The 27,832-nt window shown below is 40.7% G+C and overlaps 3 protein-coding genes across 6 annotated transcripts in view; 2 read left to right on the top strand and 1 right to left on the bottom strand.

Moving 5' to 3' along the window:
* Positions 1-5,847, top strand: part of mgat5 (alpha-1,6-mannosylglycoprotein 6-beta-N-acetylglucosaminyltransferase) — a 231,252-nt gene extending 225,405 nt beyond the window's left edge. For all 4 annotated transcript variants that reach the window (XM_059966266.1, XM_059966269.1, XM_059966268.1 and 1 more), the window contains 2 exons: positions 2,620-2,777; positions 3,666-5,847. In XM_059966266.1, coding sequence (XP_059822249.1) covers positions 2,620-2,777; positions 3,666-3,864 — 357 coding nt within the window. In that variant the 3' untranslated portion in view covers positions 3,865-5,847. The remainder of the gene's footprint in view (positions 1-2,619; positions 2,778-3,665) is intronic.
* The window catches only part of LOC132392440 (uncharacterized), a 490,427-nt gene that overhangs the window by 263,749 nt on the left and 198,846 nt on the right, over positions 1-27,832 (top strand). The gene's annotated exons all lie outside the window — the stretch shown is intronic.
* The window catches only part of tmem163a (transmembrane protein 163a), a 261,821-nt gene continuing 239,777 nt past the window's right edge, over positions 5,789-27,832 (bottom strand). Inside the window, exons 8-9 of the mRNA XM_059966281.1 lie at positions 18,585-18,726; positions 5,789-10,872 (exon numbers count right to left, since the gene is read on the bottom strand). Of these exons, the coding sequence (XP_059822264.1) occupies positions 10,812-10,872; positions 18,585-18,726 (203 nt within the window). The 3' untranslated portion in view covers positions 5,789-10,811. The remainder of the gene's footprint in view (positions 10,873-18,584; positions 18,727-27,832) is intronic.

Here is a 27,832-nt window from a genome sequence, read left to right as displayed (position 1 = left end):
CAGTTTCAGTTGTAACTGGGATTTGTAGTTCTGGTTGCTCCCGTTTGCGCATGCTCGTTCCTTTACGCTTGCACAGTTCTCGTTGATCTTTTCCTTTAGAAATGGTCGATGTTGCCTGTTTCCCATTCTGTATCGCCGGCTGTATCATGTACCTGAGCCCGCGGTTCTTTGGCAGAAGTGGGCCTTGATTCTGGTCCAACTTGTGTTGCTTTCACGGTAGTAGTTTTCTTCATTTTCTGTTTGTGAGGCATAACTTGAAACAATCCATAGTAGTTTATAAGTAACTTTTAGAAAGTATTGACTAACTTTTCTTCATTTAGACATTCATTTATTGATTTCTTACGGGAGAGCTGGGTTCCAGCGTCTCGATCCTACATCATCACGTGACGTCCCCCACCTGGTCCATTTCTGACACCTCCCTCCCCTTTCTTGATCTTTGTTTCCATCTCTGGAGATGGCTTATCTACTGATATCTACTATAAGTCTACAAACTCTCACAGCTACCTGGACTATTCCTCTTCCCACCCTGTCTCTTGCAAAAATGCTATTTCCTTCTCACAATTCCTCTGTCTCCGCCGCATCTGCTGTCAGGATGAGGCTTTTTATTCCAGGACAAAGGAGATGTCTTCCTTTTTAAACAACGGGGCTTCCCTTCTTCCACCATCAACTGCTCTCAAACGTATCTCTCCCATTTCCCGCACATCTGCCCTCACCCCTTCTGCCCGCCACCCAACTCGGGATAGGGTTCCCCTTGTCTTCACCTACCACCCCACCAGCCTTTGGGTCCAAAGTATAATTCTCCGTAACTTCCGCCACCTCCAACGGGATCCCACTACCAAGTACATCTTTCCCTCCCCCCCCTTCTGCTTTCCGCAGGGATCGCTCCCTACGCGACTCCCTTGTCCACTCGTTCCCCCCCCCCCCCCCATCCCTTCCCACCGATCTCCCTCCTGGCACTTATCCTTGTAAGCGGAACAAGTGCTGCACTTGCCCTTACACTTCCTCCCTCACCACCATTCAGGGCCCCAGACAGTCCTTCCAAGTGAGGCGACACTTCACCTGTGAGTCGGCTGGTGTGGTATACTGCGTACGGTGCTCCCTGTGTGGCCGTTTATATATTGGTGAGACCCGACTGGGAGATCATTTCGCTGAACATCTACGCTTGGTCCACCAGAGAAAGTAGGATCTCCCAGTGGCCACACATTTTAATTCCACATCCTATTCCCATTCTATTATGTCTATCCATGGCCTTCTCTACTGTCAAAATGAATCCAAACTCAGGTTGGAAGAACAACACCTTATATACCGGCTGGGTAGCCTCCAACCTGATGGCATGAACATTGACTCCTCTAACTTCCGTTAATGCCCCTCCTCCCCTTCTTACTCCATCCCTGACATATTTAATTGTTTGTTTTTTTTCTCTCTCTCTCTCTGCCGATCACTCTGCCTGTTCTCCATCTCCCTCTGGTGCTCCCCTCCCCCTTTCTTTCTCCCGAGGCCTCCCATCCCATGATCCTTTCCTTTCTCCAGCTCTGTATCACTTTCACCAATCACCTTTCCAGCTCTCAGCTTCATCCCACCCCCTCCAGTCTTCAATCATTTCCCCCTCCCCCCACTACTTGCAAATCTCTTACTATCTTTCCTTTCAGTTAGTCCTGATGAAGGGTCTCGGCCTGAAACGTCGACAGTGCTTCTCCTTATAGATGCTGCCTGACCTGCTGTGTTCCACCAGCATTTTGTGTGTGTTGTCACTGTTGAATACAATTACCTCACTGCCTTTTCTGCACCAGCAAATCCATTTCAAAGCTCTGATTACACTTAATAATCTTCCATTGTAATGGATGGATTCTTCAGCAGAACAGAGGTATTTTTATATTGACTTAATGGTTAAAACATAGTTATATTACTTATATTAATTTATTGAGATGTAGCGTAGAGTAGGCACACCAAGCCTTCAAGCCATGCCACACAGCAACCCACCAGTTTAACTCAGCCTAATCATGGACAATTTATAATGGCCAATTAATCTACCAACTGGTTCATCTTTGGACTACGGGAGAAGTCCATGTGGTCACAGGGAGAATGCACAAATTTCTTGCAGGCAGCATCAGGAATTGAACCCAGGTCACCTGCATGCCGTGCTAAAATAGATAAGAAAATCATAAATATTGTCACTCCTGTATAATCATCTAGGATGTTCCTCTAGTAATAGGAAAAGCTTGCCGATGTATCATTTGATATTTCAAACACTTTGCAGGAATACTTGCTTGATTTTGTGTTTTTTAACTCATAATTGTGTGACTATTGCACACATCTGTGACCAAAAAGAGCAATATTTGAAATACTTGCCAGATTATCAGAATACAAAAGCTATCAGAACATATGCTGACTATTTTTATTAAAATGTATAGTTAGTTTGCTTTAAATCTGCAACAGCCCCTGGTGGGATTACAGCCAGCACTTTTTTCTTTAAATGTGGTACTTAAATTAATATCTTAAACTGTATTTAGGTCAGATAACCTCTGCTATAAATAATAAAGATTTTCTTTTGTTGAAAGAATTCAGTAAAGATGCTCTGACTACTTTGTCACGTTTATCATATTCCAATCAACATTACAGGATTTTTGCCATGGTCAAGTGATGTGGCCTTCTTTGAGTGCACTCCAAGTTAAAATTGCACCTCCCAAGCAGTCCTGTAAGCAGATCTGTCAAGAGAATAAGCTAATTTGTGAACCATCATTTTTTCAACATCTGAATAAAGACAGCGACTTGCAAAAGTAAGTATATTTAACCTAATAATAGAGTAATACATCTCACTCAGCATCAGGAAAGATAACAGATATTTTAGATAGCATGCCTTCTAAGAAAATATGCCCTGGGACCAACACACATGTCACCACAAAGTAGGCATGACATATTTTCTTAGAAGGCATGCTATCTAAAATTTTGAGAAACTTCTATTGATGGACAGTGGAGAGAATCTTTACTCATAGCTTGATATGGAAACACTAATGCCCTGGAATGGAAAAGGCTGCAAACAATGATGTTTGCATTGCATTGCATTTGCATTGCATTGACGTCCTCTGTACCATTTACATGGAGCGCTGCCACTCATTCTCAAAAACCCCTACCATGCCCTCTTCTCACTACTACCATTGGGCTGGAGGTACAGAAACCTTAGATCTCACACTAACATATTCAGGAATAGTTATTACGCTACAACCATCAGGTTTCTGTACTGATGTGGATAATGTCACTCACCACTACTCTTAACTGATTTTATGACTTCCAGACTCAGTTTCAAGGCTCTTGTTTATGTAATGTTTTTGCTAAAATTCTACTGTACTTTTTTCCTGTAAATGCCTGCAAGAAAATAAATCACAAGGTGATATATGGTAACATGTATGTGTATTTTGATAATAAAGTAACTTTGAATTTTGAATACAGTACAATGAAATTCTTCACTGTCTTCCTGAATAAGATTTTAAATGCACTAGTGCTTATATAATAGATTACACATTCTCTTCAACGTAGTATTAATGCTTTGTCAACCTATTCTGAAAAGCTTGTGTATTACTAGAAAATAGCAAATAATAACAATTCTGAGTGTGGAAATTGATTTAGAACTTAAATGATTTTAATGTCTATTTTGTTGTTACTTGCAGATATGGAATTGAATGCCAGTCATTTGAATCTCTAAGTGACATTGTTGTGCCAGCTTATGACGAAAAGAAGAAACACTGTTTTTTCCAGAGTGATTTGTTGCTTTTCAGCTGTGCTGGTTCAAATGAAAAATTTGAAAGGATCTGTCCATGCAGAGACTATATGAAGGGACAGGTTGCATTATGTCAAGAATGCTTATAGCACTTGTTCATCCCTACAATGTAGTTTGAGCAAAAAAATAAAACAGGCTTCATAAGGGCCAAACATTGTTAATTTTTGAAAGAGCCCTTTGAAAAAGACACCAAGGGAAAATGTTTGAATCAAGAGCACTGGTTCACTTGAAAAGAATAGATGTTGTTCATTTGGGCTAGGTCAGTGTTAATCATGAAAACAGATCTACCCAATGGAAAAAGTAATGTTTTTTTTAAGTTTCACATTTATAAAAGTCATTTTTGATGAGGGTGTATAGATATAAATGAAAGATGCACTACTAAATATTCTAAATTCAGAAAATAATGTTATAAAATATGAAAAGTTTTGGTCAGCTAAATAAACTGTAAATAATGGTGGACAACTGAGCGTGTTGTAAGGGGCTGCTTATTAAATTTTGGTTTACTTTTAATTCAGGTGAAATAAACAAAATCCCAACAGAATGGCTTAATATCAATTTAGAAGTAATCCAGTAGTGGTTCAGTATCATCGTACCAGATAAAAGAAACCTGATGGTCATTATTTCAAATTTAATTGCCTCTCTTAGTCATGGACACTGTAGTCAGTTATGTAAAGGACCATATGTTGATATTGCTAACAGTAATAACTTTAAGATATAGAATGTTACTTATTTTAAATCATACTCTAAGCATTTATATGATTTTTAAACAAAACTGAACTACTGGAAGAGCTGGAGAGAATTCAGAAAGCTTTGTTACATGGTGATTATTACTTTTAGCTTTATTATTCATCATTTAAAATGCTAGCAGCTTTTTGAAGCAACTGATCCAAAGTGTCAACTGATCTTAAGCAGATGTATTTAAGGCCACAAATAAGTTGGCTAAATGGGCATTTTAGGTAGTAACCTGCTGTTTGAGAAATGGTTTCTATTGTAAATTGTACATAAACACCCTGATGTAAAATGTTTTTTTTAAGCTCCTATAATCATAAGTTTACCATAAAAAATGAAATAGAATTTCATATATTTGCACTTTCTTTTCAGGCTCAGGTGTATACACACATATTATACGCAGTGCATTGAAATATTTTTGTCATGCAATCAGTAGCAAATGGTCTGGGGGGGGGGGTGTACTACAAATCTTTAATGCAATCACAATCATTTCTCTATAAATTTATTTAATTAAATAAAAATGTTTGATCAGATGATCTGGTCATATTTAACCCATCATTTCAAAAGTGACAGAAAATTAAAGCTGAAATTTCACTGCACAGCTAAAATCTGGCTTTCTTTTCAGTTGTAATTAGTGATAGTGGTTGGAAATCATTGTCAACTATCAGAGCTTGGAACTGGCTACTGGTTCATGTCAGTTATATTGTAAACCATTTAAAATATCAACCCACGAAAAGATGGGATGAACCTTCGAGAACATTTGACATACTATTTGTATATTTTCATTTTTACTTAATTCAACACAGATGGCAGTACCCCTGCATATTAACACAGATCAGAATGATGTATAATGTTTGATCAAGGTGAGAATACAGGAAAGATCAAAAATAACTCTGGCTTTTGAAAAATAAAAAAATCAGTGACGTACAGTTAATCTACAGCAGCTAAGACTCATAACAGCAGATTTATCCAAACAAGTTTGCACACTTGTAAATAAAGTTTTTTTTTAGGTACTCTAACTTGCTTTCTTTGCTTTGTGTTGTAAATATTAATTGTTTCTGTGGCTGTGATGCCATGTAATGTATATCATGTGCCTTTTAAGGGTAATAAAGTTGCTTTAACTTGTAATAAAAATATACTTTAATGGCAGTCATAAATTAGATTGTGCATAGTGTTGTTAAGTGAGGAAATAATTTTCCTGTATATTTTGGCAAATGGCATATATTGAAATGTGTGCTTTGAAAGCTAAATTTGCAAGCATAGAAATTGTTTCCAGTTTTGATCAGCAGGGAAAAAAGACTTTATTTTTCAATAAATCTTTTCTGTGAAGAGAATTTCATCCACTGATGTGTACACTGTAATTTGTAAACATACAGAATACATTTTTGAAAGAACTTGTAAGATTAACAACTCAAACTCCAAGCACAGTTCATGAACATGTGTGTATTGTGCTCAATCGATTCTATTTAACTGTAGCATATTACAACAGTTTCCATTCAAATAATAGGCTGAGGACTTCAGCAAAGTGCAGACAAAATTAAGCTCAAATTATTGTACTCACAATATGCATTTATTTACACTAAATAAATACCTAATCTGGCCTTCCCTGAGGTTCAATAAACCCTCTAAGGCTGTGATAGTTCTAATGTGGAAATTTAACAACTGTGGATTTCAAGATCATTCCAGAATGATATAAATACCTTAGAATTTTAAAATACAAGAATAAAGTTAGCTATTGCCTGCTTTCACCTAACTGAAATCTTCATCAAAGTTTCTTCCAGTCTAAACTATGAGAACAAAATGTTACCATGCACACAACCCTGCCTTTGATTTATATTTTACCAAAATCAAACATTTTAATGTTAGATTTTTTCCTCCACTGAACATTACCCCAGAATGTATATAAGTGACAACTTTGAAGTTGTGCTTTAATTGGTGCCACTTTGTATATTTCTTTCCCTATATCTAAAACCCATCATTTAAAAACTACTTAAATAAACATTTAGCCATGCAACTTAGTATTATTCCTTGGCTCTAAATCATTTCGTGTTGTTTAAGTTGATTTGGGACATCTGCCATTAAAATGTCATTGATTTGTTCTACTATTGCAAAAAAGTTATATTCATTTTATTGAAGCAACTCCTGCCCATTATTTTGGGTCATCCTCGCAGTTGTAAAGAATTTAAAATTTTGTTTAATTTTTGGTTAGGGTTTAATGGCCTAATTTAGATTTCAAGACTGAATCAAATTTTATTTGCATTACTTAAAAATTACTTTCTGAGTTCCCTTGGGAAAAGGACACTTAATTTCAGCTATTTTAATTATTTTTAGATACTTAAATGATATAAAATATCTTAAAGCATGTTATAAAAACTAGTATTTTGAAGTTTGATTTCAATAAAAATGACCCATGTTGTTTGTTATGCTCAGGACATTTATTTTCCTGGGGCCTTGTCATTGTTCCTCTGAATTAAAAAAAAAGTTTTTCTCATTATAAATATAATGGTGCTCTAAATTATTGAGAAGATGTTCTGTCTAATAGTGGCGTAGGTCTTTTCTTTAACTTGTCTTTTCAAAATTAAAATCAAAAATTTTGACTTAATTGTTAATTGAACTCTTATCGACAGAGGTGATAGTTTAAAAATGAACAAACTTACCATCTGAAAAGCAATACTAGAGTTTAACTTCTTACAGCTATATAAACCCTATTTATCCCCATAGTAGGCATATTAATCCGTATAATTGTGAAATGATTGACAGATAACTGCTCCATTTTGTTAATCCTATTGGCGAAAAAAGAAATATTTTTCATGATGTTCTTGCTTGGTTACCAATTTAATTGAGCAGTTTTGTCCACCCTTCAACCCTCAGAAAAACTAGTTAATTCTTTTTTATTTTAAACTAGCACTTCTGTTATAAGAAATCAACAATTAAAAATTGACAGTTTTAAGAGTGGAGATGATATATTTTCTTATGCAACTAAACATTAAGCGTTTGGAATATTTTACACAAGTAATGGAATTAAGGATAACTGCATGTCATAAAGGAAAAAAATAGATAATTTAAAATTGCGAAACATTTGATTCTCAAATAGGAATTTATAGCTTTCTCCAATCACAGAACTAGCAGATACAATGATACCTTTAAACTTCTGATTTTGAATAGAATTCCATGTTATAGTTCCCATTATAGATTAATTCCCATTGGAAGGTTTTGATCAGTTTATTCTAAATTGGCCAACATCTTAAGGATACCAGATAGCTTAATGCCACTAGAAAGCAAAACTAAGAATGATCATGAATTGATTCATCAAGCAGAATCTAGTCTTTCAACCAAATTGTACCTAATTATTGTAGGAAATGAGGTTTTTGCTATTTTATACCAACACCATCTACCACTCTTAATATTTGAATCATTGGAGAACTTTCACATTTTCCAAAAGGTTGCATGTAACTGACTGCAAGCTACAAGATGTTTACATGCTTTGACCTTTGAAATTGGAGATTATTTCTTTGTTCTGCTACACATCCACAAATCTGGTATCAACTGAGAAATCAGTGAAATCATTATTCAATATATTAGTTTCTCTAAACAAAACCACAATATACAGGCTTAATTAAATTGTCCAGTTAACAAGATTAAAAACTGTTCTGGTTTATGGAAGAAATGTCAGAGTAAAAACAAATAACTTTGTAGGCTCAAACAACACACACAAAATGCTGGTGGAACACAGCAGGCCAGGCAGCATCTATAAGGAGAAGCACTGTCGACGTTTTGGGCCGAGACCCTTCGTCAGGACTAACTGAAAGGAAAGATACTAAAAGATTTGAAAGTAGTGGGGGGAGGGGGAATTGCAAAATGATAGAAGACCGGAGAGGGTGGGATGAAGCTAAGAGCTTAAAGGTGATTGGTGCAAGTGATACAGAGCTGGAGAAGGGAAAGGATCATGGGACGGGAGACCTCGGGAGAAAGAAAGAGGGAGGGGGGTGCAAGTCATGAGTCATGGAATTAAATGAAACATGAAGGTAGAGGGTGGTACTAAATAGACACCATTCTGCCCTGAGCTTGGTGACCAATAGTGTTCCATTGGGATCTGTTCTGAACCCCTGTATTTTGTGATTTTTATAAATGACTTGAATGAAGAAGTGGAGGGGTGGGTTAGTAAATTTGAAGTTGAACCAGAAGGCTGTAGACCACAATGGAATATCAACAGGATACATAGTTGGTCAGAGAAGAGGCAAGTAGAATTTGATACAGAGAAGTGTCAAGTGATACACTTTGGAAGGTTGAACATGAAAACAGGACAAGGCTTATTGGCTGAAAGGTCTGTTTCTGTGCTATTGTGTTCTAAGACAGTGACAGCAGGATCCAAAGATCCCTCAAAGTTACCACAGATGTTGATATAGTGGTTCAGGAGGTGTGCTGGCCTATATTAGTTGAAGGATTGAGTTCAAGAGCCATGAAATAATGCTTCAGCTCCTCAAAGTTCTGGTTAGACCACACTTAATGTGTTCAGCTCTGGTCACCTCATAAGAAGGATGTGGAGGTTTTAAAGAGTGCTGCCTGGATAGATAGTATGTCTTGTATGGAATGGTTAAGTAAACTAGAGCTTTTCTCTTTAGAGCATAGGTGTCAAACTCAAGGCCCTCGGGCCATATCCGGCCTGGCGTACAATTATATCCGGCCCGTGAGCTCATTTTAGATAGATCTATTATTTTAATTATTAATGGCCCGGCGATATGAAGCCTATGATTGAAAGTTAATACCAATCATAAAAATAATGCTTGCTCAGCAGTCTTCTTCATAAGAAACAGAATTTGTGAAGTGAAACACTTTGTAGTTATAGCAGAGACTGAGACACATGAGAACAGGCTGAAAAAACGGAGGCAATGAAAGCTGCATTCGCACGCGCCGGACTGATCCCGCCCGCATGAAGCTGCATTTTGCCCAATCCGGCCCGTGACCTAAAATGAGTTTGACACCCCTGCTTTAGAGCAACAGAGAGTAAAAGGTGACTTGATAGCGATGTCTATGATTATGAGACACGACAGAGTGGACAGCCAGAAATAGATTACATCCCCGCCCAGGATGGCAATGGCTAAAAACAAGACATTTATTTAAGGTAAGTGGAAGAAAGTTTAGGGAAGATAGCAGGTAGTTGTTTTTTTTTCAGAGAGCGGTGGGTGCCTGCATCCCTGGTGGGGATGGAGATAGAAGCTAGAGACGTATAGAAAAACTGTTAGATAGGCACAATATTAGGAAGGGTTAGCCTGATCATGGGGTATGTTTATATTGGTTGGGTGTAAGGCCCATACTGTGCTGTTATATTCAGTGTTCTAACCTATTTGGCAGCAATTACTAAAAATGAAAATTGGTTCCACTGAAACATTTTCAGTAAACATGTTGAAATATCTAGTTTATTCCTGAAATTGCTAATCTTATCAAAAGTAATATTGAAAACCAATGAATGAGGCAAAAGTTTAGCACTGTATGGCCTAGTAATGGAAATGGAATCTATTCACAGATAACCTTCATGGTAATACAGCTTCTCAATGATATTTAGTCTCTTTAAAATAATCAGCATCAAACTATTTGGTGAAATTAAATTTGTCAATGCTCAATAAATTATCATTTTTATATAAATTAAATGTACAGGTATCTCACATTTTGCCATAACAAGTAGAATTTCAAATCAGAGATTCAAATCAACAGAAATCATATGAGTTACCTTTAACAGTTCAGTGTTATGCTGGAAGAAATACGAGGAAGATGGTAGGTGACAGAATTGTGGTTTGATTTTGCTAACTGATGCACTCAAAATGTGCTTTATGGGAAAAATTGATATAGATTTAATCCCTAGATGATGTATATATATCAAAAGCAATCTGAGGAAAGGGAGTAATTTTGATACGTTTTCTGGAATTCAGGCAGGAGCAGCACTGCTGGATTCCATATGAATATGAGCTGAGTTTGGTTCCAACAATCCTAATTTACTACTTGTAGGCCACATCAGCAGTGGAAGGGGGTGTATGTGTGTGTTTGTAGAGTGGGGAAAGAGGTTAGTATCTCTTCCTGCTGATAATTATAATCTATGTTTTAAATCAATACCAATATGCCTTTTACCTTTTTACTGCTTGTCAAATAGGCAGAGCAAGGAACACCATCTTATGTCTCAAACTGGACACTGGGACATCTGCAGCATATTTACTGTCACTACTGTGATTTGGTTTGCTTGAGTGATTCTTTCCAGGTCTTAAATCTTCCTCCCCGTGGAATTGTGCATCACTATAGGCTGTCATTGTGTCCATCACTCAAAGGTTTCATAATTATGAGTTGCTTTAATTCGTGGGATTGTGTCAACTAGAAGTCTAGAAGAAAAGCAGGAATATTAGATCATAACGCACTATTATGTCATTGCCAGGATTTGTCATTTCCATTTCAGTGATGAATTTTACCCTGCTCAAAATCTTTCAAAGAAAGACAAAGTTTTAACAAATCAAAGAAGTGAATCCTTCTGCTGGTAGCTATGAGTTGGCTACCTCTAGCAAAACACTGTAGGTACCAAACTAACCTATTTGCTAGTTTTGGTTATCAGTGATGGAAGTGCTTTCTTTTGGCTAACACAATGTACAAAGTGCATTTGCCACCATAGATTACATTGCACCATGTGAAAAACAAAATTGAGTTGTTCATTATCCGACATTACTTAAAAATCATCAAATCATGTTCACTTTTGTTTATGGGCTTCTACTATGTGTAAATTGACTGTTACATTATCCACATTCAAGAATACCTCCACTGTGACTGTCTTTAGCATTTATATAACCATATAACAATTACAGCACGGAAATAGGCCATCTCGACCCTTCTAGTCCGTGCCGAACGCTTACTCTCACCTCATCCCACTGACCCGCACTCAGCCTTTAACCCTCCATTCCTTTCCTGTCCATATACCTATCCAATTTTGCTTTAAATGGCAATACCGAACCTGCCTCTACCACTTCTACTTAGTCTATTAGGACCTAGTCTATTTAGAACTTTGGATGCCCTGACATTATGGAACTTTCCTCCTTTTTGAAGAGTGGAGATACTACTCAGAGCATCTTGTATAAGCAGTTAATGTCTGCTTTAAAATATGGACTAGAACCCAAAATAGAAACCTTCTGAAACCCACTATAAGGCCAAGGATCTGGGTATAATCACTAAAATTCAAGGATTTTTTGCAATGATATCCAACCCTTTATTCTGTAACAGCTGAGTTCACAATTGCTTGCCTTTCCCTCAGTGCTCCAAATATAGCTGTGTGTATTGAACGTTAAAAGTTGCTTTAAGACAACTCGGGTACATCCCACAAGTTGAGAGCTGGAGCTCCTGACATCATAAGAGAAAATGAGTTTAAGTAGATAAGAAAGGAGCATTATGCATGGCAAGTGAGAATAATGTAGAGATCTTAGGGAAAGTGAAAAATGAATGAAAGATAGCAAAGAGAAATGAGAATCTTAGCAAGGCTAAAGTAAATAGGAATACAAAACTCCTCAACAGGCATATTGAAAATGATAACTAATAAGAGGAGAATGAGTGGGACTCATTATGGGCCAAAGTTGTGAACTACAGTTAAAAGGCAGAGGATACTTGGGGAGTAAATACCAAGGGGATGCTGAAAGTCTCTACTAAACAAGGCAGTTGAGTTAAATGAAGCTGAGAAAACTGATGAGGAGGAACTAATTACTGTTACTAGAGGAACCTGTTACTGATATGAGGCTTTATGATCTAATAATTCCTCCTCTCCCTCCTTTTGTAAATAATGGGCTTATAATTGCTACTATCTGTGCTACTATCCCAGAATTATTAACATTTGGAAGCCACCAATAAGTCTCCTTTGCCACATCTTTCAAACCTTTCAATTGTATGAGATCCTGTGGATTTAGAAGCTTTCTGTTTCATTAACTTGTTCAAACTCCTTTTGTTAAAGCTAATGCTTATTTCTTTTGGCTCTTATTCAATCCAGGGCCATTTCCAAGAAGTGTTTGTGTCTCCTTAAAAGGCAGGCCTAAAATATTTGTTTCTTTTTTCTCTGCCATTTTCTTATTTCACAAAAAAATTTTGATTGTTTCAGTCCATATGAGTTCAAATTAACCTCCTAAATATACCCCTCTAGAGGAGAATTACAGTATTAATATGTTTCACCTGATCACTCTTGTATTCTATTTTCCCTTATGAAATTGCTATGCTGAATTCTGCTCATTTCTCAAGCTTTCTGCTCCTAAAAACATTATTGAAAATTGTCTTTGATTAACATACTCATTAGCTATGGTTAGACTAGTCTCATCGTGTTTGACGGCCCCATCTGGGTGATATTGTTTCCTGTCTCTTTTCCCTTGGGCAATCCCTCTGGATATATCTAGCTTATATCCCAGTTCCATGGCTATTTAAACACAGAAACAAAAATGTGGAATTCTAGGCTCAGTGAGATCACCTTGGGAAAAATTGCCAATAAACATAACTAATTTTATTCTTGCAAAGCCTATACAAAAGTTAATAATTTCATTTAATATTAAACTGCCACCAAAGGATGATGTCAAATGCGATGGTGGAAATATGAACTGAGTTGACATATCAACTGTATGAAAGTACACTGGCAGCAACTAACTGAGTGGCTAGGAACATTGGAGTTAAGCGAGGCAGGACTGCACAGGCGTGTGACGTCAGGCAGTGAAGCGGGGAAGATTTAAAAAGGACATAGCCTTAAACAGTGGATAGCGTCATTTGCGGGGAGTAGAGTGTAGGCTTAGGGGCTTTGGCTCAACAGGCTTAGGCAGAAGCTGGTGAGGCAAGGTAGGTTTAGCTTTCAGTTTTTCCTGTCATTTGAGGAAAGGGGGAATTATGAGTGTGAGGGCAGCTTGTTGTTCTCAGTGTCGGATGTGGGACGACCTGGAGTCTCCAAGCCTCCCGGACGTCCATATCTGCACCAGGTACGCCGAGCTGCAGCTCGATGTCCTTCGTCTGGTCAGGGAGAATGAGGAGTTGATAGAGAGGAGTTACAAACAGGTGGTCACTCCGGGGCCATGGGAGGCAGACAGGTGTGTCACAGTTAGGAGGGGGAAGGGGAAGAGTCAGGTACTAGAGAGTACCCCAGTGGCTGTACCCCTTGACAATAAGTACTCCCGTTTGAGTACTGTTGGGGGGGGGGGGGGGCAGCCTACCTGGGAGGAAGCAACAGTGGCCGTGCCACCAGCACAGAGTCCGGCCCTGTAGCTCAGAAGGGTAGGGAAAGGAATAGGAAGGCTGTAGTAATAGGGGACTCGATAGTTAGGGTATCAGATAGGCAATTCTGTGGATGCAGTCAGGAGACCCGGATGGTAGTTTGCCTCCCTGGTGCCAGGGTCCAGGATGTTCTGATTGTGTCCAAGATATCCTGAAGTGGGAGGGTGAGGAACCAGAGGTCGTGGTACAAATAGGTACCAATGGCATAGGTAGGAAAAGGGAAGAGGTCCTGAAAGGAGAATATAGGAAGTTAGGAAAGCAGTTGAGAAGAAGGACCGCAAAGGTAGTAATCTCGGGATTACTGCCTGTGCCATGCGACAGTGAAAGTAGAAATGGAAGAGGTAGAGGATAAATGCGTGGCTGAGGGATTGGAGCAGGGGGCAGGGATTCAAGTTTCTGGATCATTGGGACATCTTTTGGGGCAGGTGTGACTTGTTCAAGAAGGATGGGTTACACTTGAATCCTAGGGGGACTAATATCCTAGTGGGAAGATTTAATAGAGCTGTTAGGGAGGGTTTAAACTAATTTGGCAGGGGGATGGGAACAGGAATGATGGAGCAGAGGAGAGGGAAAACAGAAATGGATCTAAGGTAGTGAGCAGTAAGGATGTCAGGAAGGACAGGCAGGTGATGGAGCAAATTTGCAGCCATTGGGATGAGTTGCAGTGCAATCAATGCAAAAAGTACCAAATACTGGACTTAAGCTGTTATACTTAAATGCACACAGCATAAGGAATAAGATGGATGATCTTGTTGTACAGTTACAGATTGGCAGGTATGATATTGTGGCCATCACTGAGACGTGGCTAAAGGATGCATGTCTCTGGGAGCTGAACGTCCAAGGATACACGGTGTATCGGAAGGATAGGCAGGTAGGTAGAGGGGGTGGCGTGTCTTTAATGGTAAAAAATGATATCGAATCATTAGAAAGAGTTGCCATGTGATCGGAAGGTACAGAATCTTTATGGGTTAGCTAAGAAATCGCAGGGGTAAAAGGACCCTGATGGCAGTTATCTACAGGCCTCCAAACAGCTGCAGTGATGTGGACTACAAATTACACCAGGAAATAGAAAAGGCTTGCCAAAAGGGCAGTGTTATGATAATTGTGGGGGATTTTAACATGCGAGTGGATTGGGAAAATCAGGTCAGCACTGGATCTCAAGAGAGAGAATTTGTAGAATGTCTACGAGATGGCTTTTTAGAACAGCTTGTTGTTGAGCCCACTAGGGGATCGGCTGTACTGGATTGGGTATTGTGTAATGAACCAGAGGTGATTAGAGAGATGGAAGTGAAGGAACCCTTAGGAGGCAGTGATCACAACGTGATTGAGTTCACTGTGAAATTTGAGAAAGAGAAGCCAAAATCCGATGTATCAGTATTTCAGTGGAGTAAAGGAAATTACAGTGGCATGAGAGAGGAACTGGCCAAGGTTGACTGGAAAGGGACACCAGCGGGAAGGATGGCAGAGCAGCAGTGGCTGGAGTTTATGCAAGAAGTGAGGAAGGTGCAAGACATATATATTCCAAAGAAGAAGAAATTTTCAAATGGAAAAAGGATGCAACCGTGGCTGACAAGAGAAGTCAAAGCCAAAGTAAAAGCAAAGCAGAGGGCATACAAGAAAGCAAAAATTAGAAGGAAGACAGAGGATTGGGAAGTTTTTAAAAGCTTACAAAAGGAAACTAATAAGGTTATTAAGAGGGAAAAGATGAACTATGAAAGGAAGCTAGCAAATAATATCAAAGAGCATTTTCGAGTATATAAAGAGTAAAAGACTGGTGAGAGTAGATATAGGACCAATAGAAAATGATGCTGGAGAAATTGTAATGGGAGATAAGGAGATGGCGGAGGAACTGAACAAGTATTTTGCATCAGTCTTCACTGAGGAAGACATCAGCAATATACCAGACATTCAAGGGTGTCAGGGAAGAGGAATATGCGCAGTCACAATTACGACAGAGGAAGTATTCAGGAAGCTGAATAGTCTACGGGTAGATAAATCTCTTGGACCAGATGGAATGCACCCTCGTGTTCTGAAGGAAGTAGCAGTGGAGATTGCAGAGGCATTAGCAATGATCTTTCAAAAGTTGATAGATTCTGGCCTAATTCCAGAGGACTGGAGGATTGCAAATGTCACTCCGCTATTTAAGAAGGGGACAAGGAAGCAAAAAGGAAATTATAGACCTGTTAGCTTGACATCAGTGGTTGGGAAGTTGTTGGAGTCGATTGTCAAGCATGAGGTTACAGAGTACCTGGAGGCATATGACAAGATAGGCAGAACTCAGCATGGTTTCCTTAAAGGAAAATCCTGCCTGACAAACCTATTGCAATTTTTTGAGGAAATTACAAGTAGGCTAGACAAGGGAGATGCAGTGGATGTTGTGTATTTGGATTTTCAGACGGGCTTTGACAAGGTGCCACATGAGGCTGCTAAACAAGATAAGAGCCCATGGAATTATGGGAAAGTTACATACGTGGATAGAGCATTGATTGATTGGCAGGAAACAGAGAGTAAGAATAAAGGGATCCTATTCTGATTGGCTGCCGGTCACCAGTAGCATTCCACAGGGTTCTGTGTTGGGGCCGTTTGTTTTTACATTGTATATCAATGATTTGGATTATGGAATAGATGGCTTTGTGGCTAAGTTTGCTGATAATACAAAGATAGGGGAGGCCCGGTAGTGCTGAGGAAACAGAGAGTCTGCAGAGAGACTTGGATAAATTAGAGGAATGGGTAAATCATGCACTTTGGTAGAAGAAATAAACTGGCAGACATTTATTTAAACGGGGAGAGAATTCAAAGTTATGAGATACAACGGGACTTGGGAGTCCTCGTGCAGGATACCCTTAAGGTTAAACTCCAGGTTGAGTCAGTGGTGAAGAAGGCAAATGCAATGTTGGCATTCATTTCTGGAGGAATAGAGTATAGAAGCAGGGATGTGATGTTGAGGTTCTATAAGGCACTGGTAAGACCTCACTTGGAGTACTGTGTGCAGATTTGGGCTCCTTATTTAAGAAAGGATGTGCTGACATTGGAGAAGGTTCAGAGAAGATTCACTAGATTGATTCCAGGAATGAAAGGGTTAACATATGAGGAACGTTTGACCGCTTTTGGACTGTACTCCCCGGAGTTTAGAAGAATGAGGGGGGACCTCATAAAAACATTTCCAATGTTGAAACGCATGGACAGAGTGGATGTGACAAAGTTGCTTCCCACGATGGGGGAGTCTAGTACAAAGGGACATGACTTGAGGATTGCAGGGCGCCCATTCAGAACAGAGATGCGAAAAAAAATTTTAGCCAGAGGGTGGTGAATCTGGAATTTGTTGCCACGGGCAGCAGTGAAGGCCAAGTCATTGGGTGTATCTAAGGCAAAGATTGATAGGTATCTGAGTAGTCAGGGCATCAAAGATTATGGTGAGAAGGCAGGGGAATGGGACTAAAGGGGAGATTGGATCAGTTCATGATGAAATGGTGGAGCATACTCAATGGGCTGAATGGCTGACTTCTGCTCCTTTGTCTTATGGTCTTCTGGAACAGCTCAAATGCCACCTATAAACTAACTGACAACACACCTAACCCTAACTCTAATTCCTGGCACTCAACATTGTAAGATGAAAGAACTGATTGTGGACTTCAGGAAGGGTAAGACAAAGAAATACATTCTAATCCTCTTAGAGGGATCAGAAGTGGAGAGAGCGAGCAGTTTCAAGTTCCTGGATGTCAAGATTGCACAATGGTAAACATGCCTCTGTCCCAACTTTTGTTGAGTGTGTTGCAGTCATCAAATTCTAAATTTGTGTATATTTACAAAATACAATTAAGTTGGTCAGTAAAACGATTGAAAATCTTTTCTTTGTACTTTTGTCAGTTAAATAAAGGTTCACGTGAATTAACATATCACAGATTTTTGTTTTTATTGCATTTTGGAAAATATCCCAACTTTTCTGGAAATGAGGTTTGTAAGTACTACCACCAAAGGAGTACGGGCATGGTACCATAGCTACCACTTAGCAAAGCCATGTTGGCATTCATTTCAAGAGGTCTAGAATACAAGAGCAAGGATATAATGTGGAGGCTTTATAAGGCACTGGTAAGGCCTCACCTTGAGTATTGTGTCCCTCATCTTAGATGTGCTGGCACTGGAGAGGCTCCAGAAGAGGTTCACAAGGATGATTCCAGTAATGAAAGGGTTAACATACAAGGAACATTTAATGGCTCTGGGTCTGTACTCACTGGAATTCTGAAGGATGAAGGGGGATCACATAGAAACCTTTTGAATGTTGAAAGGCCTAGACAGAGTAGATGGGGAAAGATTGTTTCCCATGGTGGGAGAGTCTAGGACAAGGGGGCACAGCCTCAGGATAGAGGGGCACCCTTTCAAAACAGAGATGCAGAGAAATTTCTTTAGCCAATGCTGAATTCGTGGAATTTGATGTGACATGCAGTTGTGGAGGCCAAATGGTTGGGTGTATTTAAGGCAGAGATTGATAGGTTCTTGATTGGACATGGCACCAAAGGTTATCAGGAGAAAGCTAGGAACTGGGGTTGAGGAAGAGATAGAAAAAAAGGATCAGCCATGATTGAATGGCAGAGCAGACTCGATGGGCCAGATGGCCTCATTCTGCTCCTATGTCTTATGGTCTAATGGTCTTATGCTAATACAATGGTTTTCAATACCAGAATGCATTCCCATGATTCAAGTTATTGTTTTGGAAAGTTTTGTACTCTTTTATTTAAAACAAACAATATTGTCAAAAAGTAATTTGAACTAACTTTTATCCAGTCTCTATAACATTTACTCATAAGGCAAAGCTTACTTTATTCCATAAGCAAGAATAGTTATTCCAATGAGAATCCCTATAGTGCCATCCAAGTACCAGACCCCAGCATAATGGTTGAAGACTTCAGCACTGATCAGTATAGAAAATCCCATGATTCCTCCGACGAGGGAGTTAAAGCCTGCAGAACCGAAAACACAAACAGATCACTGAATGGCCAAATCAAATGTGGCTACAAAATTAAATTGCTTCAGGATCACTCTCCAATCAATTGATTTCACAATAAGCAAAGAAATATTAACTGCTAGAAATCTGAAAAAAAAACTGAAAATGCTGGAAACATGCTGGAAACTCAAGCAGCATCTGTGGAAAGGGAATCCAAGTGTATGGTTCAAGTTAACACGCTTCAAAGTAAATTTTTTATCAAAGTACATGCATGTTACCATTTACAACCCAGAGATTCATTTTCTTGTGGACATAATAAATCTATAGAATAATAACCATACAGAATCAATAAAAGACCACCCAGAGTGCAGTAGACGCCAGGCTGCAAATACAAAATGAAGAAATAATAATAACACTGTAAATAAGTAAGCAATAAATATTGAGAACATGAGATAAAGAGTCCTTGAAAGTGAGCTCATTGGTTAAACCCCTTCGGTTCAAGAGTCTGATGGTTGAAGGATAATAACTGACCCTGATCCTGCTGTTGTGAATTCTCAGGCTCCTTTGAGTCCTTTCAAGAAGTCAGGTTTGACGTGCTGGAATTTCCATTTACTGTAGCCTCTCTGTCTAAGTGAAGTGAAGAGGACTGTAGTGGCCTCCTGGAAGTCCACCGCTCAATGTGGTGAAACTGGGTCAGTTGTGATTTGATGATACCCTTGAATGTTTCTGATGACGAGTCATGGACAATTATACTCCCCAGTCCCTAAGGGTTAAACTGAAATGCATTGTAAGGCAACCCACTCAACACTAAAAACAACTTTTTCTTCTCATAACAATGAGGGAAAACCAAACCCAAAAAAGTAACTTTATATTTAAAGACCAGGTTTTAACATTGGCCCATGTTGTGAACAATATTTCCCTGCATAACTGTGATCTCCACAAGTACATAAACTCTGGTTGTGATTGTTTTCCCATGTAAATCCACTCTTGGATTGCATTCACAGTGTAGGATTTGCATGAATGCTTTATGCCAGGTTGAAGGAGACAACTCAAGTAAATCAGCAGTCTTTTTGTATGTCTTGTCTATCATATGTCCTAGTCACTGATAACATTCTGGTTCATATGTACGTGCCTAATCTCTCAATCACCTGCCTCTTTAACTTGCCATCCATGCCAATATTTCTGTCCCCAGCATTGTACATGTGCTGACAAACAGCACCCTCTCCTATCTAATCTTTATATTTGCATCAAATTCAAAAATTTCAGATAATTAATACTTGCATAATATTTTTACGCTTGCAATTGTTTTACAACATACAAGTCAAGTGATACTCAGTTGATGTAGTTCTTTCAATGTTTAGAAGCAAAGGTTTAGTAAATCTACATCCCTTTCCACGGTTGTCAATGAAGGTGACAGCAACTAGTGGTGGTGTGGTTGGTGAGAAAGATTGTCAAAGGGCAGAGCAGGATACAGATCATCTGGAAATATGGGCAGAGAAATGGTAGGTGGAGTCTAATCTGGACTAGTGAGATGATACCACATTGGAAGATCAAATGCAAGGCGAAGACCTCCAGTGACCATGGTGACTACAACTATGAGGAGTGCATCCAGCTGCAGCTTTGAGCAAACTGCGTTAAGGAGTTGGAGCTGGAAATGATGGAACTCCGGATTATCCAGGAGGCTGAGGGGTGATAGACAGGACATGTGGAGGTAGTTTCACCCAAGATGCAGGACACATGAAATTGGGTGACAGTCAGGAAGGGGAAAGGGTTGAAGGAGCAACTGCAGAGTACCCCAGTGGCCACCCCCCTCAACAACAGGTATATCACGATTGTGGGGTTTGAGTGAAAAGTCACAGTAATCAGGTCTCTGGCATTGAGTCTGGCTCAGTTGCTCAGAAAGGAAAGGAGGGTGAAAATGCACATTGTGGTGATAGGGGATTCGTTAGTTAGAGAAACGGACAGGACGTTCTGTGGGTGAGAACAAGAGGTATGTTGCCTCCTGGATGATAGGGCCCAGTACATCTTGGATTGAGTCATCAGCATTCTGAAGTAGGAGTGTGAACAGCCAGAGGTTGTGGTCCATGAAGGTACCAATGACATGGGTGGTACAAGTGAAGAAGTTCTGCATTGGGAGTTCAGGGAGTTAGGTGCTAAGGTAAAGGACAGGACCTCCAGGGTTGTGATCTTGGGATTGCTAACTGTGCCACATGATAGTGAGGTGAGAACTAGGAAAGTTATACAGTTTAATATGTCGCTAAGGAGTTGGTGTAGGAGGGAGAGCATTAGAGTTTTGGATCCTTGGGCTCTCTTCCAGGGAAGATGGGACCTTTACAGAAAGGACGCTTGCACCTGAAATAGTGAGGGACTAATATCCTAGTATGAAGGTCTTTTTAATGCTGCACAGTGGGGTTTAAACTAGAGTTGCAGGGAGACAGGAACCAGAGTGCCAGAACAGTTAGTTGAGAGGTTATGAAGGCAGGTATTGGTAGGACGTCAAAGTTAGGAATCAAAAGATTAAGTATGGTGCAACTCATGTCCTGAGCTGCATCTATTTCAATGCAAGAAGTAACGTGGGAAAAGTGGATGATCGTGTTGAGGATGAGGTAGCTCATATCCTCACAGAGGCAATATGCAGTGAGGAGAGGCTGGTGATAGGGCAAAATTGTAGTCAATGTTTGAGTTGCAAAGTAAAAGGCGGACAAAATCAGAAGAGGTGAATATGTGACAGAAGGTGTTATATTTGAATGTGCGCAGTATACAGAATAAGATGGATGAACATGTAGCACAGTCACAGATTGCCATGTATGTTGTTGTGGGCATCACTGAATCATGGCTGAAAGATTATAGCTGGGAGCTTAATGTCCAAGGATGCACATTGTATCAAAAGGACAGGCAGCAAGACAGAGGGGGCAGCGTTGCTCTGTTGGTAAAAGATTAAGTCAAATCATTAGAAAGAGGTGACATAGGGTCATAAGGTGTTGTTAAATCATTGTGGATAGAGCTAAGGAACTGCAGGGGTAAAAATACCCTGATGGGAATTATATGCAGATCCCTAAACAGTAGTAAGAATGTGGCCTGCAAATTACAACAGGACATAGAAAATGCATGGCAAAAGGGCAATGTTCCAATGGTCATGGGGCATTTCAATGTGCAGGCTTCAGTATGCAATATGTAGGGAAAAGCAGTTTGCTGCTGGGTTCCAAGAGGAGAGTTTTCTAGAATGCCCACGAGACGGCTTTTTAGAGCAGCTTATGGACTAGGTCATCAGCTATTCTGGATTGGGTGTTGTGCAGTAAACCAAAATTGATTAGAGAGCTTAAGGCAAAATAACCCTGGGGGACAGTGATCATAATATGATTGAATTCACCCTGAAGAAAGAGAAGTGGGTACAGTTACTGTTACAAGAGAGGACATGCTCAAAAAGCTGGAAGACCTCAAGGTACCTTAAGTCATCCGGACCAGAGGAACTGCACTCTAGGGCTCTGAAAGAGGTAGCATTAGAGATTGTGGTGGCATTAGAAATGATCTTTCAAAAATCTTACTCTGGCATGGTGCCAGAGGACTGGAAAATTACAAATGTCACACCATTCTTTAACAAAGGAGGAAGGCAGAAGAAAGGAAATTATAGGCCTGTGAGCCTGACTTCAGTGAATGGGAAAATGTTGGAGTCAATTGTTAAAGACAAAGTGATGGAGTACTTGATGACACATGACAAGATAGTACAAAGTTAGCATGGTTTCCTTCAGGGAAAATCATACCTGATGAAACTGCCGGAATTCTTTGAGGAGATTAGATAAAGTAGGATAGATAAAGGAGATGCAGTGGATGTTGTATATTTGGACTTTCAGAAGGCCTTTGACAAGGCGCCACACGTGAGGCTGCTTACCAAAATAAGAGCCCTTAGTATTACAGGGAAATTACTAACATGGTTAGAGCATTGGCTGATTGGTAGGAGGTAGTGAATGGGAATAATAGGATCATTTTCTGGTTGGCTGCCAGTGACTAGTGGTGTTGCAGAGGGTTTGGTGTTGGGACCACTTCTTTTTATGCTGTATATAAATAATTTAGATGATGGAATAGATGGCTTTGTTGCTAAGTTTGCAGATGATACGAAGAGGGACAGGTAGTGTTGAGAAAACAGGTAGGATGCAGAAGGACATACAGATTAGGAGAATGGGTAAGAAAGTAGCAAATGAAATGCAATGTTGGAAAATACATGGTCATGCACTTGGGTAGTAGAAATAAATATGTGCATTATTTTCTAAACGGGGAGAAAATCCAGGAATCTGAGATGCAGAGGGATTTGGGAATCCTTGTGCAGAACATCCTGAAGGTTAACTTGCAGGTTGAGTTGGTGGTGAGGAAGGCAAATGCCACATTAGCATTTATTTCAAGAGGTCTAGAATACAAGAGCAAAGATGCTGAGGCTTTATAAGGTACTGGTGAAACCTCGCCTTGAATATTGTGAACAGTTTTGGCCCCCTCAGTTTAGTAAAGGTTTGCTGGCATTGGAGAGGGTGTAATGAGGTTCACAAGGATGATTCCAGGAATGAAAGGGTTAACACACAAGGAACATTTAATGGCTCTGGGCCTGTACTCACTGGAATTCAGAAGGATGAGGGGGATCTCATTGAAACTTTTCAAATGTTGAAATGCCTAGACAGAGTGGTTGTGGTATTTCCCATGGTGGGACAGTCCAAGACTAGAGGGCACAGCCTTAGGGGTGCCCTTTCAAAACAGAGATGTGGAGAAATTTCTTTAGCCAAAGGCTGGTGATTTTGTGGAATTTGTTGCCATGTGCAGCTGTGGAGGTCGGGTCATTGGGTGTGTTTAAGGCAGAGATTGATAGGTTCTTGATTTGACATGGCATCAAAGTTACGGGGAGAAGGGCAGGAACGGAAGTTGAGTAAGAGAAAGGAAAAAGGTCAGCCATGATTGAATGGTGGAGCAGATTCGATGGGCCAGATGGCCTAATTCTGCTCCTATGTCTTATGGTCTAATTTGAGAAGGAGAAGCTGAAGTCAGGTATATCAGCATTACAGTGGAGTAAAGGGAATTACAGAGGTATTAGAGAGCAGTTGGCCAGATTTGATTGGAAAAGAACACTGGCTGAGCAGCAATGGCTGGAATTTCTGAAAGCAATTTGGAAGACACAGGATATATACATCCCAAAGAGGAAGAATTATTCTGAAGGCAGGATGATATAACTGTGGCTACAAGAGAAGCCAAAGCCAATATAAAGCCAAAGAGAGAGCATATAATAAAACAAAAATTAAGAGGAAGAGCATTGGGAAGCTTTTAAAAACCAAAAGAAGGCAACTACAAAGACATTTGGTAAAGATAGAATATGAAAGTAAGCTAGACAATAATATTAAAGTGGATATCAAAAGTTTCTTCAGATATGTAAATAGTAAAAGAGAGGTGAGAGTAGTTATCAGGCCACTGGAAGATGATGCTGGAGAGGTAATAAAGGGGGACAAGGAAAAGGCGGATGAACTGAATAAGTATTTTGCTTCAGTCTTCCTACACTAGCAGTACAGTGGAAGTTCCAGGTGTCAGGGGTCATGAAGTGTGCGAAGTTACCATTACTAGAAAGAAACTAAAACTTTGAAGGTAGATAAGTCACCTGGTCCAGATGGCATACACCTGAGAGTTCCAAATGAGGTGGCTGAAGAAATCATGGAGGCATTAGTAAAGATCTTTCAAGAATGACTAGATTCTGGAATGGTTCTGGTAGAATGGAAAATTACTAATGTTGCTCCACTCTTCAAGAAGGGAGAGAGACAGAAGAAAAACATAAGACCATAAGACATAGGAGGAGAATTAGGCTATCTGGCCCATCAAGTCTTCTCTGCCATTCAATCATGGCTGATCCTTTTTTCTATCTCCTCCTCAATCCCAGTTCCCAGCCTTCTCCCTGTACCCTTTGATGCCATGCTATCTGACTGCATGCTATCTTTACTTTTTTACCATCTGTCCTATCCTGAGTCCTTTCTCTCCGGTTCCCACCCCCTGCCAAATTAGTTTAAACCCTCCCCAACAGCTCTAGCAAACCTGCCAGCGAGAATATTGGTCCACTTCTGGTTCAGGTGTAACACATCACTTTTGAACAGTTCATACCTCCCCCAGAAGACATCCCAATGATCTAAGAACTTGAAGCCCTTCCCCCTGCACCAGCTACTTAGCCAGGCATTTATCTGCCAAATCATCCTGTTTCTACCCTCACTGGCACGTGGCACAGGCAGCAATCCAGATAGTACTATCCTCAAGGCCTTGCTTCTCAGCTTGCTACCTCGCTCTCCAAATTCTCTTTTCAGGACCTCATTGCATTTCCTTCCTACATCGTTGGTACCAATATGTACCAAGACATCAGGCTGCTCCCGCCCCCTTTTAAAAATATTGTGAACATGACCTGAGACAACCCTGACCCTTGCACTTGGAGGCAACATAGCATCCGGGTGTCCATTCATGTCTGTTCCCCTCACTATTGAGTCCCCTATCACCATTGCTCCCTCCTTCTCTCTCTTTAGAAAGGAAACTATAGGTCAGTTAGTCTGACACCAGGAATGAAAGGGTTACCATATGAGGAACGTCTGGCAGCTCTTGGGCTGTATTCCCTGGAGTTCAGGAGAATGAGGGGGGATCTCATAGAAACATTCTGAATGTTAAAAGGCCTGAACAGCTTAGATATGGCAAAGTTATTTCCCATGGTAGGGGAGTCCAGGACACGAGGGCATGTCTTCAGGATTGAAGGTCGTCCATTTAGAACAGAAATGAGGAGAAATTACTTTTGTCAGAGAGCGGTGAATCTGTGGAATTTGTTGCCATGGGTGGCTGTGGAGGCCAAGTCATTGGGTGCATTTAAGGCAGAGATAGATAGGTTCTTAATTAGCTGGGGCATCAAAGGGTATGCAGAGAAGGCAGCAGAGTAGGGATGACTGGAAGAATTGGATCAGCTCATGATTGAATGGCACAGCAGGCTTAATGGGCTGAATGGCCCACTTCTGCCCCTATATCTTATGGTCTCAGTGGTTAGAAAAATGTTGGATTCAATTATTAAGGATGAGGTCTCAGGGTATTTGGAGGCACATGTTAAAATAGGTCATATTCAGCATGGCTTCCTCAAGGGAAAATCTGTTAGAATTCTTTGAAGAAATAGCAAGCAGGATAGTTAAAGTAGAATTGGTTGATGTTTCGTACTTAGATTTTCAGAAGGCCTTTGACAAAGTGTTACGCATAAGGCTGTTTAACAAGCTACAAGCCCATAGTATTACAGGAAAGATTCTAGCATTGATAAAGCTGTGGTTGATTGGCAGAAGGCAAAGATTAGTAACAAAGGGAGCCTTTTCTGATTGGCTGCTGGTGACTACTGGTGTTCCATGAGAGTCTGTGTTGGGACTGATTCTTTTTACATTGTATGTCAATGATTTTGATGATGGCATTGATGGCTTTATTGCAAATTTTGCAGAAGATATTAAGAAAAGTGGAGGGGCAGGTAGATTTGAGTAAGTAAAGAGGCTCCAGAAGGACTTTGACAGGTTAGGAAAATGAGCAAAGAAGATGGAATAAAGTGTTGTGAAGTGTATTGATAAGCTCTTAACGAAAGGGTTGGCTATTTTATAAATGGAGAAGGAATACTAAAAACTGAGCTACAATGTCCTTGTGCAGAATTCCCTAAAGGTTAACTTGCAGGTTGAGTCTGTGGTGAGGAAGGCCAGTGTGATGTTAGCGTTCATTTCAAGAGGACTAGAATATAAAAGCAAGGATGCAATGTGATGCACCATCAATAACTCACTCTGAGATGTAAGGCGAGATATCGGCTTTTATTGACTGAAGAAGGAACCAGCAGTGAGTGACCATCATACTACATCCTGGAGAATGAGGCCGAGGATCAGACCTCGATCGCCTTTATACAGGGAGGGGCCTGTGGGAGGAGCCACAGGAGCAGTGAGAAGGGGGTGTGTCCAGACAGGCACATAGTTCACCACATTCACCCCCCCTTTGTTTGAAAGGCGAAGTTTCTTACAGGTCAAGTCTATCAGGTGGTCGAATCTGTCGCTGTGATCTACGTAGCACCGGCTGTGATTGCGCTGATGCCGGCAACATTGGTGATTGCACAGGAGACGGAGATTGTGCTGGTTCCAGCTCATGCATGTGTGAGGCACCTGGTATATAAGTGTCATGAGGAGTCCATGTAGGGCCTGGTGAGCGCGGTGTCACCTCGGGTACAGGGTTCATAGTTACCGGAGAGCCTTCAGGGTAGTGGTCTGCTGCACCTGCGGGCGCCAGGTCGCGGATGGAGACCGTGTCCTCCCGCCCATCAGGTAAGACCACGTAAGCATACTGGGGGTTCGCATGCAGAAGGTGAACCCTCTCGACCAGCGGGGAGTATTTATTGCTCCTCACATGTTTCTGGAGCAGCACTGGCCCCGGGGACATCAGCCAAACTGGTAGAGTGACAAACTTCCTGGGAAAAGAGAATAGGAGTTCGTGAGGGGGGGGGGGTGGGGCCACCATCCGACCACTGGGCCCTCCAAGGGCTTGTGCTTGGCTCAATGATCCCCTCCCTGAGCAGCCACTGCACCTCTGACTGAATGAAGGCCCTGTCCCCTGCACTGTACCTCCTACTTTTAGTCGCCACTGGTTTACAGTCAGGGTCAGGTTGGCGAACAGCGGCGGGGGAGCGACCTCGAGAGTGGAGAGACTGCAAGTGGTGTCGGTAGCGCAGCCGTCGTGTTGGATGGGATGTGTGTGTCGCTGTGTGTGTGTGGTCAGTGGTGATGAAGTCCCACAGAACTGAGGATTCCGGACAGTGAGTGGTGGGAGGGGCCCGTCATTTGCCATAGTCACACTTTCGAGGTGGCTCTGGAAGTCCAGCCCCAATAGCACAGGCGTGCACAGATTAGGCATGACCAGTAGCGCAAAGTTCCGATATTCTGTGCCCTGCACCACCAATGTCGCTACACAACCCACCCGGATGTCTGTGGAATGGGACCCAGAAACCAAATGGATCTTCTGACTTACTGGCCGTGTTGCAAGTCCGCAACGTTGCACTGTGTCCGGGTGAATGAAACTCGTAGTGCTGCCCGTGTCAAACAGGCATCTAGTCCTGTGCCCCT

This window comes from Hypanus sabinus, chromosome 4, assembly GCF_030144855.1.
Source record: "Hypanus sabinus isolate sHypSab1 chromosome 4, sHypSab1.hap1, whole genome shotgun sequence".
NCBI lineage: Eukaryota > Metazoa > Chordata > Chondrichthyes > Myliobatiformes > Dasyatidae > Hypanus > Hypanus sabinus.
This window is presented reverse-complemented; position numbering and strand designations above follow the sequence as displayed.